General features: G+C 38.6%; 1 protein-coding gene across 2 annotated transcripts in view; it reads left to right on the plus strand.

Annotated features, from left to right (window-relative positions):
- Positions 1 to 17590, plus strand: part of WDR49 (WD repeat domain 49) — a 125091-nt gene that overhangs the window by 73875 nt on the left and 33626 nt on the right. Inside the window, exons 9-14 of one of the 2 annotated variants that reach the window (XM_040621645.1) lie at positions 1609 to 1731; positions 11199 to 11202; positions 11710 to 11731; positions 12581 to 12711; positions 15030 to 15128; positions 16758 to 16922. In XM_040621645.1, coding sequence (XP_040477579.1) covers positions 1609 to 1731; positions 11199 to 11202; positions 11710 to 11731; positions 12581 to 12711; positions 15030 to 15128; positions 16758 to 16922 — 544 coding nt within the window. The remainder of the gene's footprint in view (positions 1 to 1608; positions 1732 to 11198; positions 11203 to 11709; positions 11732 to 12580; positions 12712 to 15029; positions 15129 to 16757; positions 16923 to 17590) is intronic. The other variant, XM_040621644.1, reaches the window with a different exon arrangement.

Consider the following 17590-nt stretch of genomic DNA (forward strand, 5'->3'; position numbering starts at 1 on the left):
ACAACAGAATTCTGAAATTTGGCAACCTTTAGGTAAGATGCATAAATCAGGGTTGAGCTGCTCATATTCTGTGAAGAGACAAGAATGAATGACATTTTCCAATCTCATTTATAATTTAGAATCCAAAACCAGTACCTATGTCATCCAAGATTTAAAAGTATTGCCCTATTTATCACGGTTTTGAAGTATCTGATTTTTAATTAATTAATGTTTTGAATAATTAATGTAATCATACAATAAAATTTGAAATATCAAAGAGTTACACAGTGGGAAGAAAGTTTCTTTTTCACCTCTGTTCACAGCTCCTCCCTTGCAGCTACCACTGTTACTGATTTCTCGTGCATCCTTCTAGCGAAAGGGCAGCATTTTCTTCTTAAGGGCAGCCCAAGATCTATGTTGTTCTGCATTTTGCATTTTTCTATCGTGGACATTGAGTCACATGAATGCATACAATAATAATAATGTTAGCTAACTTTTATTGCATGCTTACTAAGAACGAGGTACTATTCTAAGCACTTTATACATACACACCCGTAAATGCACACCCCCACCCCATCCCCCCACATATATCTCTATATACTTGGTACTATTATTATGCCAGTTTTATGAGGAGGAAACTAAAGCCCAAGGAAATAAAGCAAATTGCTTAAGGTTCCATAGCTGGTTCAGTTTTGGCAGAGCTTAGAAATATAGAAATGATATATTCTTAATGGCTACCGTATATGCTACTGTATAGATAGTCCATATTCTGACTGTTTAGTCCCTTATTATTGAGCAACTGGTTTGATTTAGGTATTTAGCTTCTATAAACAATGCTTCAGGAGTATAAAAATATTCAAAATATGTCATTTCACAGGTGTAAGCGCCTCTGTGAGGTGATTTTCTAGAAGTTAAAAGTCGAAGGGAGTCTACTCAATGGGTATATGCAATTTAATTTCGATAGTGCCCACTGCTCTTTGTGGATGATGCACCAACAATGTGTCACTACAGGGCTTAGGTTTAACTGCTGGTGACCTAATGATGTTCTGTTGTAAAGTTCACCCATTGGGCCTGGGTCCTCACCACCTGCCCGAGGAGGTAAACTCCAAGTGCTTGTGCCTCTGGAGGGCTGGGTCTGGCATCCACTATCAACAGGACATTTTACCGGAGAAGATGGGAAACCTATCCATAAGGACTGTGTTTCAGGCTCTGTATTAGATGTTTAATCCTCCAGATGTCTCGGAGGACTAAGTGTCCTGTGTCATAAATGAGGAAACTGAAATTTAGAGACATACACTTAGAGAAAGAAGCAGGATTTCAGCAGACTCCAAAATGTGGCTTTGCATGATTTTATAGTCTTCCCCTCAAAAATACTTACTCTTTTAAAGCCTTTCAATCAGCTATCATTAGAATAGATTGATCGGGTTACAAGTAGAATAACAAAAGTAATGGGTAAATTTAAACGGTGAGAGGATTTTCTTAATTATGACATACTCTAAGTGATTCAGCCCTAGTCCAGGATATAAACACAGAAGTGTAAAACAATCCTATTACACTGTGTTATTTTACTCACTGAAGAAGACATTTTCTGTTCTTGTCTCAAAGGTGACTTAAATTTTTCTCTTAAAGGTATGGGACTTCAGTGGATACTGTCACCACACACTAAATGTTGGGCGAGAGGGAGCTGTGGATATTTCACAGATCCTGGTTCTGAAGAAGACGATACTGGTTACAGGCTGGGAGAGGTATGACGTGCTTCATGCGAAACTGCAGGAAGGCAAAAGGAGAATGTTTTTCTTTGAATCAGAATCTAAAAGATAAAAGAACATAGAAATCTTGACTGATTCTGAGTCATTAACTTGCTGGTGAGTTACGTGAGTGAAAACTGGTCCGATTGACTCAATGCTTAGTAACGAAAACATTATAAGATCACGTAGCTCAAGCAGCTTTGAGAGGTGTTCGAAGGCTTTCTTCTGGCTTTTGGAATCTTTTTCTTTAACCATTCCAGACAGGGACACAATACCACTTCCTGAGTACTAACTCCAAAAGTCTCCTAAATTTTATGGTCAATAAATTCCTGATGTATAAATTATATTCTTTCAACTATAAAGGAAACTGATTTCTTCCTCTCTTGTTAACTTGTTTTAAATTACAGCAAAGAGGGAAATAGACCACGGGATTCTGTATTAGCACTTCCTTCATATCAGTACAGACGGAGGCCTTTCACGGCCTGCTTACTGTTCTCGAGGAGCAATTCTTCCATTTCATTATAAGGAAAATTACTTCTCTTTCTTTTTCTCCTGAGAGAACCAAGGGATCATAAACAGGACCTTTTCTATGGCATTGTATAAGCACTAGGAAAATTAAAGTGTGATATTTGCAGAAAATACATTGTCCATGAATTCAACAGTTCACAAAATATGGCTCTAATAGGTAATTTGCCCAACATTATTCACTATGGAATTTTGATCTTAATGATTTGAAGCTAGGATCCAAATCAGATTTTATACCTAGAAAATTAGCAGTATATATTTGGGGACTTTTATTGATCACAGGAAAGGCTTTTCCTTCTAATGCAAATGTGCATACGCAGACTAGAAAACATAATGCCACTTACAGCTCAGTTTTCAGGGGTAGTTTGACTATTAGGAAAGAAAGTATAATCCAGATTTTTCTACTTGATATCAAGAATGAATTGAGTAATCCTCACCTTTGAAAGACAAGGCTTCTTCACATCCTAGGAACAATCATGATCCATTAATGACTTATCTCTCAACAGACTATGGCCTAAGTATTTCTATAATTAGTCTGTGGCAATAAGTCAGTTTAATTCTCAAATATTACGGCATGGTAGATGTGAAGTATACAGCTGGTCCAACTTAAATTTTGAACATAACAAAAAAGAATTTTAAGAATTCATCAGTGTAAGTCAAAAGTTTGGAGACACTGTTTTCTTAATTATATTTTTAAGATATCCATAGTTAGAAATTAGCATCAAAGGTAAGGCTTTTTTGATTGCTTATGCAAGTCAGTTTTAAAAGATGAAATGAGTAGAGTCCTTTAGAAGTGGTTTAAAGGAACACCTGGGGCGCCTGGCTGGTTCAGTCCATAGAGTGTGCGACTCTTGATCTCTGGCTAGCGAGTTCAAGCCCCCACATTAGGCATAGAGTGAAAAGAAGGAGGGAGGGAGGGTGGACGGAAAGGAACACCTGATGTTCTGCTCTCTCTGGATGGGTGGTGGTGACTTTCTATAATCTTAGGGAGTTTTGGGAAGACTGAAATGAGAGAAGGAACAGTTACCACTCCTTCCATCTTTCCCCATCTTTTCCATCTTCCACAATGTTGTCAGGATTTGGATCTCTACTTAGAACTGAAAGTTGAAGGAATGCATCCTCAATTGTATTATTTCGCTTTTATATTGGTAGATTTGAAAAGTTTATTTCTGGGGTGCCTGGGTGGTTCAGTCAGGTGAGCCACTGACTTTGGCTCAGGTCATGATCTTAGGGTCCTGGGATCGAGCCCTGGCATCTGGGAGTCTGCTTGTTCCTCTCCTTCTGACCCTCCCTCCCCCTGCTCGTGAACGCGCGCACAGGCACTCTCTTTTTCTCTCAAATAAATAATCTTTAAAAAATTATATTTCCTAAGTCAAAGCCTTTATGTTAGGGCAGATTTTACCAGAATTTGGCAGGGTCCTTTATATCAGGAGGCATTTAACAAAGTAGCAAGAGGACAGGTCAACTGGTTATAGTGGGGGAAGGATGGTCCATTAAGCCAATTCTTTAAGAGTTTAGTGATTAGAGAAGAAATAGCTGGAAGATTGACAGCTTATTAAGCTTTCTTTAAAACCTAGAGGGAGGTTGTTTAAGTTAAGCTATAGGTTTAACTTCAGGCCCTACCTAAAAAAGAGATTGGTTTGATAATTTTGCCGAGGATAAGGTAGATAGTACATTTATTGAGTAAGGTACCTAAATATGCACCTGATTTATTTTATTTCAAGTGCTTTGTAACAATAGGCCCTTCACATACATTACCTAACTTAATCCTTAGCTTCATTTGAAAGGTAGGCAATATTTTATAGATATCTCAGTCTTTATCGTCAACTCTTATCTCTCTAAGCTCACTTATCCATTTGCTTTCTGGACATGTCTGCCTGCAATCTCAAATTCAACATATTTTAAACTGAATTTATTACTTTTTCCCTCCTCAAACCCCGCTTTCTTCCTCTTAGCTTCAGAGCTTTGGTTAACAGCGGGAGATCAGAATATCCACCTTGGTTTTTCCTTCTCATTTAACATCACAAACAAGTAGTGTTACCTATTTTATATTCTAAACATTTCTCAAACCTGTTCCTATTGCTACTACAACTATATCATTCAGGGCATCATTTCTACCTGGATGAATGTCACAGTCTTCCAATTTGTCCTTTTCTCTAGTAATGCCCCCATTTTATTTCTTAAATAGATTCTGCACATTTTACCTATAATAATTTCTACAGTGCATTCTATCTATGTCACTTCCATGTTTAACCCCTTTCAGACTGTCTATAAAATACTTTGAAGCTCCCTCTGGTCTGGATCTATTCTTAGTATCATTCTTACCCATTCGTGGATATATTCTAGTAATCTCTACACCCAATGTGGGGCTCGAACCCATGACCCCAAGATGCATAGTTGATCACTCTTCTGACTGAGCCAGCCAGGTGCCCACTTGGGTACTTTTCAAACTCAAATATAGGAACCTGCTATCAGGGCGTTCCCATGTAAACCATACTGTTCATACTCCCTTGCCTTTATTCTCTCCCCTTCTCTAGAAATCCCTCTCCAAACATTGTTCCTGTGGCTGTTATCCCTGTTTCAGGTCTTGTTCATTCATGTTCTCCACCAGGACATCTCTCTTTACTCCCAGGGTAGAAATATGCCCCCTATTTGTCTTTGTGCTATCTAGCTTCCTGTACTTTATTTAACACAGAACTTGGGGTGCCTGGGTGGCTCAGTTGTTAAGCGTCTTCCTTCGGCTCGGGTCATGATCCCAGGGTCCTGGGATGGAGCCCCACATCAGGCTCCTCTGCTGGGAGCCTGTCTCTTCCTCTCCCACTCCCCCTGCTTATGTTCCTCTCTTGCTGGCTGTCTCTCTCTCTTTCAAATAAATAAAATCTTAAAAAACAAAAACAAAACAAAAAACGCAGAACTAGATTATAGCATTTAACGTGTGTGTGTGTGTGTGTGTGTGTGTGTGGTGTCTGATTCTTAGTGGATGCTCAATGATATTTGTTGAATGACTTAATTAATGTTTATTAGATAACAGGAAATCTGGGAATTAGATTAATTACTCATGGTCACACTCTGGATAAGAAGTAAGCAGGATAGTTATTCAAGTCTATTCTCTCTTTACAGTAAACCAGGAATGTAAATATCACCAGTCCTCTTTCACAAGCAAGAAGATGCGGCTTGAGAAAATGAGTGGTCTGGCCAACATTACAAAGCTAGTAGGCAGCTGAATTGGAATTCCCGTGCCAAAGTCCACGCTCTTTTCACCATTCCTGAGTTACAAATGCAGTCATTAAGTCATAGGAGACCAACTATATTCTCTTTAACAAGTAATCTGATTGAATAGGTTGGTTATGTCAATCAAAGCTAGGGAATCAGTTTTGTGTGTTTGAAGAAACACATAAAAAACACGTTTTATCAATGAGTACTGGGTGTTATATGCAACTGACGAAACACTAAATTCTACCCCTGAAACTAATAATATGCTACATGTTAACTAAATTAATTTAAATTAAAAAATTTTAGAAAAATATGTTTTAAATTAAAATTAACTTTAAAAAAAATGGGGCGCCTGGGTGGCACAGTCGTTAAGCGTCTGCCTTTGGCTCAGGGTGTGATCCCGGCATTCTGGGATCGAGCCCCACATCAGGCTCTTCTGCTGGGAGCCTGCTTCTTCCTCTCCCACTCCCCCTGCTTGTGTTCCCTCTCTCGCTGGCTGTCTCTGTCTCTGTCAAATAAATAAATAAAATCTTTAAAAATAAATAAATAAAAAATAAAAAAAAATTAACACCTCAAAGTTTGAGCTTACTATTATTTTTCCTTTATCCTTCCCACAAATATTTTTAAACTGCACCTAGGTAGAAAGCACTGAGTTAGGAACTACGGTGGACTGAATATGAAGAAGCATGATCTTGCTCTCATGGCCATCAGATTCTAATTGGGGAGTCAACTCACACAAGGCAGGATATGATAAATGCCACTGTGAAATGGTCCTAAGCAAAACCTGAATTCTCGAGCCCATGTTCTAGAAATGCATTCATTAATATCTAGAGAATATGTCAAATCTGTTAAAAAGAAGAAACCCCAAATTCAGAACTTCTAGAAACATGTTTCTTACCATTTTAAGCAAAATATATTTAGAGACAAAGTTGTGAATTGACATAGGGTCAATTACGTAATGCCTGGTTAAATACCTGGTCATATTTACATTGGTAAAATTAAATGAATAGATGATCAATTAACTTTGCATTTGCATGTAATATGTATAGTTCTGATAAAATGAAGTAAATAATCATAGTAGTTTAAGATTTTATCCTGCCCTAAAATTCTATGATTCTATACTTTATAAAAATAGGCTCAGGCTTTTAGTTTTTCCCACTGTATTTCTTTCCTTCCTGTTAAAAGAAAAACCTCTATTTATGAAGGTTTTATCTCTGTAAAATAACTAGACTTATACAAATATAAAAAAGAGAATCTTTTGTATAAGTTCAAGTGATTCTGAAAGATTATTGATTGCATCTTTCACAAAGCTCTGTAAAAGTAGGTGCTCAGTAAATAGCTGTTGATATAACCTGATTTCTAAAAGTATTTTTAAGTGAAATTAGATTAGGGATTTGAAGTTCCTCAACAATAAAACGTACCTATCACAAGATATTAAATTCTTAATAATTGCTTTACTAAGGAACTATAATTCTGTGTGACTCACTTGGTTTCTATTATTAGAATGAGAACCAGAATGAACATTTCCAAAGTGTAACTTACTCTGAATAACCATGTTGGAAGTCAGGAGGGGGAAATAACTTTTATTTGGAATTTCATAAATAATCCTCAAATCTAATTTTATGATGGCTTTGGGGTACAAAATTTGACTCCAAGAATTTTAGGAAAAAAAAAAATGAAGTGATTTATATTGAACTCATTCTCTGCCTTTGAGATACCTTTTTTAAGCCTAAAAAGCACAATGGACTGAACAAGGATAGATTCTTATGATAATTGGACAAACATCACATGAACAATTAGCCTCTGAGGGAACAAATAGTTGATTGTATTCTTTTGTTCTCTCCATGGCAATGACTACATGATAAGTTCCGGTAGAAGTTATTTTCCCAGTTTATTCATCCTAAAAAAAAAAAGTTGTTTTTTTAAACATTTTTTTCTCTTTTGTACTTTTTTTGTACTTGACAGGTGAATTAATTTTTTCTCACAGAATTGGTCATTATATCTACATTCTGAGCAAGAGATCTGATCATCTTCACAGATGACACAGTGACTCAGGATCTCAGATGGGAAGTGTGGAATGGAGCTAGTAAACTCCTTCAATGTCAAGAGAACAAATCTCTCAGACTCCTAAAATGCCTTAAAATTGGCTCATTCTGCACTTCAATTTAACTCTTGGCAAAAGTACAAACTTAAAAAAAAGTTATCTTTGAAATGGACAAAGTGAGAAATACAGTGTGGATTCTTAAGGTATTTTAAGGATAACTGTCATTTCAGTTGAAAGTTTCAGGTTAGGTTTTTAAGGGAATGATGGCAGCTAATTAGTTTCTCAACATTTTGACACACAAGGTCAAATATCGGAAGGGATAGTTTTTATACCATCTTATGGAAAGCACTTTGTGTCTTTGACTCGTATTACCTAAATATATCTAGTTAAAATGGGTATCTTGGCAAAAAGACATTTGACATTGATTTTTGACTGAGAGATAATAGAAGAGATATGGGGTTGACCTCTTCCCTCTCACTCCCACCTCACTCCATCCCCAAAGGGTAATCTCTTCAACCAAACTTACCATTTGGTAAAGAAAAAATTAAAAATATATGCGTGTAAAGCTCTTATGAGATTCGTGGCAAATTCAGAATTTCAAAGTACCTTATTTATAGTATCTTACCTTGCTAAGCCTCATATTAATATTATTAAAAGAATATTAGTATTAAAATTATTGATTTTTTAAAGAAAGAATAATCCATATATCAATTCCACAAATATTTATTAAATGCCCATTATGTGCTAGGTACTATTCTAAGCACTGCTGATACAGAAAGGAAATAAAGTCTCTGCTCTCCTAGAGCTTATTTTTGGTAGTGGAGACAGTAAATAAACAAGTAAATATAGACCACAATATCACCTAATGATAAGTGTAATAAGGAGAAATGATGTAGGGTGAGGGATGAGAGACTCAAGAGGGAGCGTTTTCACTTTATCTTTTAATTTAAATCAAGTTTTATTCTGATTGAAAAATCCAAGTAAGTAAGTAATAGTGCTCCCCTCCTCAAATTTTCTTTTCTTTTATTTATTGAAGTATATTTAACACTACTCAGTGCTCCTCACGATAAATGTACTCTTAATCCCCCTATTTTGCCCATCCGCCCACCAATTTCCCTTTTAGCAACTACTAGTTTGTTCTCTATATTTAAGAGCCTTTTTGGGGTTTGTGTCTTTTTTTCTTTGTTCATTTATTTTGTTTCTTCCACATATGAGTGGAGTCATATGGTATTTGTTTTTCTCTGACTGACTTATTTCACTTAGCATTATACCCTTCAGATCTATCCATGTAGTTGCAAATGACAGGATTTCATTCTTTTTTCATTCTTCTTTCATTCTTTATTCATTCTCTTTTTGTGTGTGTGTGTGTGTGTGTGTGTGTGTGTATCCTTTTTATCCACATTTGCTTCATCCATTCACTTATGGATGGACACTTGTGCTACTTCCATATCTTGGCAGTTGTAAATAGTGCTGCAATAAACATAGGGGTGCATATATCTTTTTGAGTTAGTGTTTTCATTTTCTTGGATAAATATCCAGTAGTGGAATTACTAGATCATATGGTAATTCTATTTTTAATTATTTGAAAAACCTCGATATTGTTTTCTACAATGGCTAGTTTCTACAGTGGCTGCACCAATATACATTCTTACCAACAGTGCATGGGTGCTCTTTTTTCTTTATGTCCTCTCCAACACTTGTTATTTCTTGTGTTTTTAGCCATTCTGACAAGTGCGAGGTGTTATATAACTGGTGGTGGTGGTGGTGGTGGTGGTGGTGGTGGTGGTGGTGGTGGTGATTGTTTTAAACTAGGTTCCACACCCAGTGTGGAGCCCAACACAGGGCTTGAACTTATAACCCTGAGATCAAGACCTGAACTGAGATCAAGAATTAGACACTCAACCAACTGAGCCACCCAGTGGTTTGGATTTACATTTCCTTGATGATTAGTGATACTAGACATCTTTCTAAGTGTCTGTTTTCTTTGGACAAATGTCTATTCATATCCTCTATTTTTTAGTTGAATTATTTGGGGATTTTTTGGTGTTGAGTTGCATAAATTCTTTATATATTTTGTATATATTTTTTTTTAAAGATTTTTTATTTATTTATTTGACAGAGACAGAGACAGCCAGCGAGAGAGGGAACACAAGCAGGGGGAGTGGGAGAGGAAGAAGCAGGCTCCCAGCAGAGGAGCCTGATGTGGGGCTCGATCCCAGAACGCCAGGATCACGCCCTGAGCCAAAGGCAGACGCTTAACGACTGCACCACCCAGGCGCCCCAATATATATATTTTGTATATTAACCGTCAATGGAGAGTCTTTAGATAGGCTGGTCACAGAAGGCTCAGTTAAGGAGGTGACATTTGGACAGAGAATTTTTCATTTATTGACAATTATTAATTGAATACCCTCTATAAGCAGGTCACAATGATTGTTATTATGGGGTTACAGAATAAGACAAGATCCCTGGTTTCTAAGAATTTATAATCTAGCAGAGGAGTGTAACTGTATATATTTATTATATATATGTGAGCAGTGTGAGAGAGGAGAAGAAGGAAATATGTCTTTCAAGTCTAGTTCTTAAGGAAGCCTACCAAAACAAGATGGGCCTTAGAGAATGGGTGTATGGATAGATAGATGTGGGACTGTATGTGAAAGGAAGTCCATAGAGGGATGGATGAGCACATCATGAATGAAAACAAAGCAGCTAAAAATGTGAAGGGTGCTTAGAGAACAATAAAGGTATCGTTTGTGTTGAACAAGAAAGTGTGCTTCAGAAACTTAGCCTCTGAATACCTCTAGCAGTTCAGAACCAGCTCCTATAAGCAAGAAATTTATTTGAGGCCTTGTATTCTACCTTTTAAATCCAGGTGAATTTTGCATTCTATTATATAAATTCATCTATCCTATTTTAAAATAAAAATATTGTCCCCAAACTCTTTAAATAAAATTAACACTTAGGAAGATGAACCATATTTACCCTATGGCTTCCAGTTGTTCTGTCAAATATTCACCTGGGCATTCATATTTTACTTTGAATATCAAAGGTGGAAGAATAGAGAGAACTAATTCTAAAAAAGTAGATTGGACCCAAATAGTATTGGGTCTTGAATAATAAGCCTGCATGTTTAAAATATGCCGTGTAGAGAATGGAAAACTAATAAACGTTTTTAATGAGGCACTAGACTTATATTTGACCAAGCTGTTTTCTCTGCCTAGAGTGCCTTCCTCTCCCAAATCCTACTCACCTGCTATGGTCCAGTTCAAAAATGACCCCTCACTCAACCTTCTGTGATTTCTATAGCGGGGCTTCCTTGGCAATTGATCAGTACTTCCGTGGCATTTACCACATTTCACTTTTTATTTTAAGTATTTAAGTATTTATTTAAGTATTTTAGCTTTAAAAAGTTTTATTTTAGTCATTTTATGCTCATGGCTCTATCTCCTGCAGTACCTGAATATGGACTTCCACATGGAAACAAAAAAAATGTTTGCGAAATGAATATAGATGAAAAGCCCCCAAATGGAATGATTAATCTAGTGGCAGAGTAAAACATGTGCTGGAGGTGGGTAGACTAAAGACAATGACATTGGTTAAGAGGCTGTTACAATCATTCAGCGATGAGGTAGTGAGCACAGAACTAGGAAGCTGTCATTGGCTGTTTAAACTAAAAAGGAAGGAATGAGTATGGTAACATATCCCAGAGGGGAAATCTAAGTATTTGATGTGACCAAGCAAGAGAACACACAGGAAGGTGGACTGCTGGTCTGGCAACCAAATTAGGGAATTTAGGACTGAGGCCTGGTGTGGATGGAAGATGAAAACTTCTGATTTCTTGATATGTTGCTGATGGTGACATTATACAGAATGACCACCCGGCAAGTGGGAACTTCTCAACACTGGGGAAAGTTATGAATGTAGATAAATTTAGGAACCATTTTCATAGACGCGAGATTACAATTTGTGGTGGTAGATAGAATCCCTGAATGAGCCCATTTGAGTAGGAGAAAGGAAGAGAGGAATGACAGTAAGGAGTGTCTATATTGAAAGAAGGGAAGAAAGAAGGGAAAAGAAAATAGAGAATGGGGAATAAAAGATCAGGGAGGCAGGAAGACAAGCAGTATATACTGGAAAGAAAAGAATTTTCAGGAGTGGAAAGCCACATCCTTCAGAGAGTGAAGAGTTACAGTGATGGAGCAATTTGGAGACCTTTGGGGTGGTGGGTACAGAAGCAAGGTTTCGGGTAGATGAAGAGAGAGTGAGGGTGAAGACACCACGCCTGTGGTTACTAACGCTCACTGGAGATGTGTATGTCTCTAGAAGGAGAGAGAGGCTTAGTACAGTCCGGTAGCCAGAACTTCAAACATCAAGTGGAAACAAGGTGGTATTGATGCCTCACAATCTAATGTTCAGGCTCTTCCCTTCCCTACCAGGCCCCAGGCGTTTTGTTTCCTGCCCATTCTGGCCTGTCAAATTCACAGTAGTGCTCCAAGATAGTGGTCTTTTTAAAACTATTATTTCTGCTCAAAATGTGTCTGTCCAGAGTCCTATTCCTTTGCAGTGGCATTTTCCAAGTGTGTTTCACAAAATATAGCTCTTCGTGATGCTATCCGACATAGGACTCTGCGGTCAGGTAAGTCCGGAAAATGCCACAGGGCATGTTAACATGTGAACTACTCTAGAATCTCTAATGAAAAGAAACCTTACTAATTTTGTTTAAACTACCAAATATTATCTCTTCACAGACTCATCTCCTTTTTTATTGTTACTGTCAAAAAACTCTTAGTAGTTCTATGGTACCTGTATGGGGAAACTTTGCTTTAGAGGCTTGGTGATAGATAATTAATCTGATAAATGCATACATGTTTGGTGTTAATGGCTATGAGAGGATAATTAACTTTCTAATATTAAATATTCATAATGTACCAGGGAATTCAAAGAGAAAATAATTTTTTAAAAAAAAGTTTAATGTGGGAGGTTCAGGATTACAGATGACAAGCGCATACTGGTGACTCAAGATCTTTATCATGTTTGGATCCACAGCTAAATTCGACTTCCTTTTTACTAGGGCTATCACTGTGTTTCGACTGCAAAACTGCAATCAATTCTTCATCCAGCCTGAAAAATGGAAAGGAGGAATCCAGCACCGTGATGATATCTTGTGTGCGGCATTTTTACCTCCACAAACTCTTGTTACAGGTTAATGGAACCTTCTCTGGACAATCAGGGGTGAACGTTTGGTTTCTTTTGGCCTAGTCACTTTTATTTATTTTTATTTTTTTATTTTTTAAAGATTTTATTTATTTATTTATTTATTTATTTATTTATTTATTTATTCGACAGAGAGAGAGACAGCCAGCGAGAGAGGGAACATAAGCAGGGGGAGTGGGAGAGGAAGAAGCAGGCTCATAGCAGAGAAGCCTGATGTGGGGCTTGATCCCATAACGCTGGGATCACGCCCTGAGCCGAAGGCAGACGCTTAATGGCTGTGCCACCCAGGCACCCCCCTAGTCACTTTTAAAAAGGCTTTTCTGAACTGCAAAATGGATAGATTTCTGGAAGAATTAGCCTTTGCACTGATATTTACTCTTGGTCCTTACTTCTAGGGTGGCACGTTCGTGGTTAGGACTGTCAGCTCTGGAGCAAGGCTGCAGATCCTGGTGCCACCACCATCCAATGCCTCATATTGAACAAGTTATTTAAACTGTCCGTCATAGCTTTCTTTGGTTAATAATAATAACATATCAATATCTTGGTCTATAGTGAAGATTGAGTAAGATAATCTGTGTAAGGGCTTAATAGAGTGCTTGACACACAGTGAGCTTATCAGTAAATGTTAGCTTTTATTTTTATTGTCTTTTTCCCTGAAACAGCATTAGGGGTAATGGGAACAAGTCATACTTCTGTGACACTCCGATGTTTCATAATGGAAGCATACTAACCCTGTGGCACAATTTAGTCTAAGTAATTTTGGTTGAAGACTGGCCTCACAAAATGCCTACAAATCCAAGCCCTTATAAGGATGCATGGGCATGCTTTGAGGTGACATATGAAAGAGGATCAGAAACTGTTGTATCATTTCTGGCCAAAGAAAACAGTTTATAAAGATAGATTGCGCCATGAAATTAGAGAGTCCATATTTTGACAGCCTAAGTTGTTTTTTTCATAGAACTCAAAATGTCATCAATTAAGAGGAATGAAAACTTACAGGAAAAGAACTGGGATATCTGTGGAGTGTTACAATAGAGGGTTTGCAGCTCTGTGTGCACTTACGTCTCCACTTTCTTCAGGAATTACCTCATTCCAGTAGGGCCAACTCTGCAGTTGAATTTGCTTTATACCTGCTGAAAGCCCACCCCTGCAGGGAGTATCACATACTGAAATGTGATGGAGACAAAGTAGAACGCTGCATCTTGGTTATTGCAAAAGTGTCATAAGATACCTTTGTAACTGGTGGATAGACGATTTCTTTATCAACTTGCATCCCACCAGTCCTATCTGAACATGTTTGATCAGGCACTTTACAACCTGAGCATTTCAAAATTGTAGGAGCAGATGGCTACTCCTGTGTACAGCTAATCCATGCAAATCAATCTTCCTTGGCCAATTTTTGAGTACACAGGTTGCTCTTTCCAGAACAATACAGAGTTTAGTATGTATTACCCTCTTCTTTCTCCAAATCCCAAGAAAGTTTCCGTCCTTATTTCCACTCAAATTCAGCTCTTCCCTTCTGCTCTTCACTCGACACTGACACTCTGCTCAATGAGGAGCTCCCCTGGTCTCGCTACGGAGAGCAGCAGGCTGGGCATGCACCGCTCCTCCCCAGGACAGGCTCGGTCGGACCAAGTCTCACTGTTTGGGCTTTTCTGTATTCTCTGTGATGAACAGTAGGGAAGGACTTTCTATAGGGAAAATTTTAGAATTGGAGAAAGCATTATTCAATAAAGAATATAGGAGGGAGGGAATGAAAAGAACACACACACACACACACACAAGACCAGACGTGGGAAACAGAAACCAAGAAGGATTTGATTTGCTCGCCCTCAATAATAAAAAAAGTGTAATTATTACGAACATTTCTTCAGTTCTTTTAATATGGTAGGCACTATTCTAAGTACTTTCCATTCTTCACAATGCTATAAAATAAATATAATTTTAACCTGGTTTTATAGGTGAGGAAATTGTGGCCTCAGGTAGTTAAATAGCCAGTAGGTGGCAGAGCTGGGAATCAAACTCAAGTTGTTCAATCGCAAAGCCCTTATTCTGAATGCCTTATTACTATAAAATAAAAAGATGACAGTAATTTCTATCACATTGAATATACGGGTACATGATGAGGATTGTAAGTTCTAAAGTTTAATAAATACTAGTTATTATTGTTCATGTTTCCAAAAATACAGAGTACCTACTATGTGCCAGATTCTGAGTAAGGTATTCACGAATACTGACTTCTCATTGCTGCTGCTCATGTTTTCCAACATCCTGGCAATTTATGTTCTCCATTCGGGCTCATATAGGGAGTTATGATGGAGAAATCATCGTGTGGAACAACAGCACAGAGAACGCTCGCTATGTCCTTCACCCTGATTATCAGAGGCTGCTAAAATCAAAATCGGGTGAGTGCAAGTTTGAAACTAAAATAATGTGGCTGAGTCAAACCACAGTCGGCCTCGTTCTTTATTCATGCACCTGACGCAGCCCACTCCTAAATTATAGATGATTGGCTCTAAGCGCCAGGGATTAGTGAGACCGTTGTCTTGTCAAAGTGACTAAAAAGAACCTTGAGATTTACTTGGCTTAGCAAATTCTCCATGGCGCGCTGTTGCTTGTCTTTATGCCACATCAGCTTTTCTGAATTACTGACAGCAGGGAGCAGGCCTCTCGTCTCCATCCAGTTTAGTTTTTGCCAATAAACCTCACCAAATTGCCTTTGAGTGAACCTTGGTACCCCTCGGTAGGAAGAGAGGAACTCGTGTTCACTTGATTCGCCGCTCAGCCTCAGTCTAGAGCTTGTATTAAATATTATGCCACCTGGAAATCTTAAATTATTTCTTGCTTTAGAAACCTGTGAGGAGCATGAGATGGGAGTATATTGTATTTTATGGGAGTTTAGCAGAGCCCATGAATATTTTATACGTAAGCAAAATGTCTTGACAATTGCCTTTCACATTTTATTTCAATTTCCTCAGATACTGAAGATTTTTCCTTAGGATTATTTATTTAGGTAATGAATATGTCATTCTTCACGGCCCAGTGAGGTTCTGTTGTCTCAACTGGATAAACTCACACAGCTGAATTGGACCGTAGGAAAGAACAGGTCATCCGATAATAGCTTTTTTGTGTGAAAGTTGAGGGAGTAATTTGTTAAGAGTACGCCCTTAGAGATTCCAGGCTTACTTACCTGCAGGCACAAAGCTCTGGCCTGCTGTATATATGAAGAGCTAGCCATTAGGGTTCATTTGAACCCTCCATGGAAAGGGTGGAATGCTGCCTCTTCCTTTATATTGGCCTGCAGGAGAGTGACATCTTGCTCTTACAGCAAGCCCAGTTGTGGCTCCGATTAAAACCACAGAGAGGTAGAGAAGAAAGAAAAGTGGATAATATCAAACTTCTAAAAGGCAGGAGAGGCATCGCTAGAGATGTCTTGCTTTGAGATTTTGAAGATCCCCCTGTGTAGATTTTTTATAACAATGTGCAGACTATTCATAGATTCTGAATATCCCCAGTTCTTATTAGTGGGGCCAGGAGATGATGTCATATGATAATTGAAGGGCCCCTGGGAATGTCCTCTCCAGAGTATCTCACTAGCAAATAATATTGCTGCTAAAAATGATCATTTAAGTATATTTAAATAGTCATTATAACTCACGTTCCTTATATGATTTGCAAGATTAATATTAATGATTAATAGGCTGAAAATGTAATGGCATTAGAATCACATTTGTCTGGAACATATCAGGATTTCTAAGATGTTAACAGTGACAACAAAATGAAGTCCCTATTAATTCATATCAAGAGAAACACAGTGTGTATGTAATACACAAAAGAAAAATGGAATCGAATGGTTCTTCAAGTTGACTTTGAAGCAGTGAGTAGCAGAAGGTCCGATGGATGTTGACTGGAAGCCTAATGTGAGACTTGATGGAGTCACCGGAGACGGTAATGGAGGCAGGCCTGTTGGTTTTCATAAGCACTCAACTGAAAAGCAGATGTTTCTCCTCATTAAGGCACCCAGTCCATCACAGATACAGAGCCTCAAGAGCTTTTCAGCGCTGGGAGGAGCTGCTCCACCTGCCCCGGCACAAACCAGGCTACCCTGGGAGCCCACTCCTTGGAGACCCACACTGAGGGCAGTAATGCTGTTGTGGGGCTCTGCTTCCTTGAAGCAAGAAAAGCCACTGCAGAGACAGGTACCATATACATTTCCATTCTGACTGTGGATTGATATATTTGTAAAACTGTGGGAAAGGGAGCAATGAGGGCAGTTTAATTTCTGTGTAGGTCTTGTAGAGCTTGACCCGGGGAGCTAACAGTCCGTGCTGGGTCATGGGAGGCCACAGGCCACACCAACTAAGGTCAGGGTTCAGGAGGGAGGGTCCAGGAGCAGGAGCCAGACTCGACCCCACCAGCGACTTACACAGTGCTGCACAGGTCAGGATCAGAGTGGAGAAAACTCTGGCAAACTATTTGCTATGGGTCACAATCAGAATTGGGGTGCCAGCTGTGGCATAAAGAGGTTTGGCAGGGTAGAGGGCACAGCAAGAAATATGCTTCAAATGTATGCACCAAGGCTTAGGACTGCCTGCGCCAGAAGGGTAGAGTCGACTACGCTGGCACCTAGTATCCAAATGGGCTGGGAGAAAACAGGGAGAAACTTAGAGATGGGGGCAGTAGCAAAATTGTAAAGAACTGCTGATCCCAGATCAAGAGAGCCCTCTTTCTTTCTTTCTCCCTTCCTTCCTTCCTTCCTTCCTTCCTTCCTTCCTTCCTTCCTTCCTTCCTTCCTTCCCTCCCTCCCTCCCTCCCTCCTTCCTTCCTTCCTTCCTTCCTTCCTTCCTTCCTTCCTTCCTCCCTCCCT

This window comes from Ursus maritimus, unplaced genomic scaffold, assembly GCF_017311325.1.
Source record: "Ursus maritimus isolate PB19 unplaced genomic scaffold, ASM1731132v1 scaffold_4, whole genome shotgun sequence".
Taxonomy (NCBI): domain Eukaryota; kingdom Metazoa; phylum Chordata; class Mammalia; order Carnivora; family Ursidae; genus Ursus; species Ursus maritimus.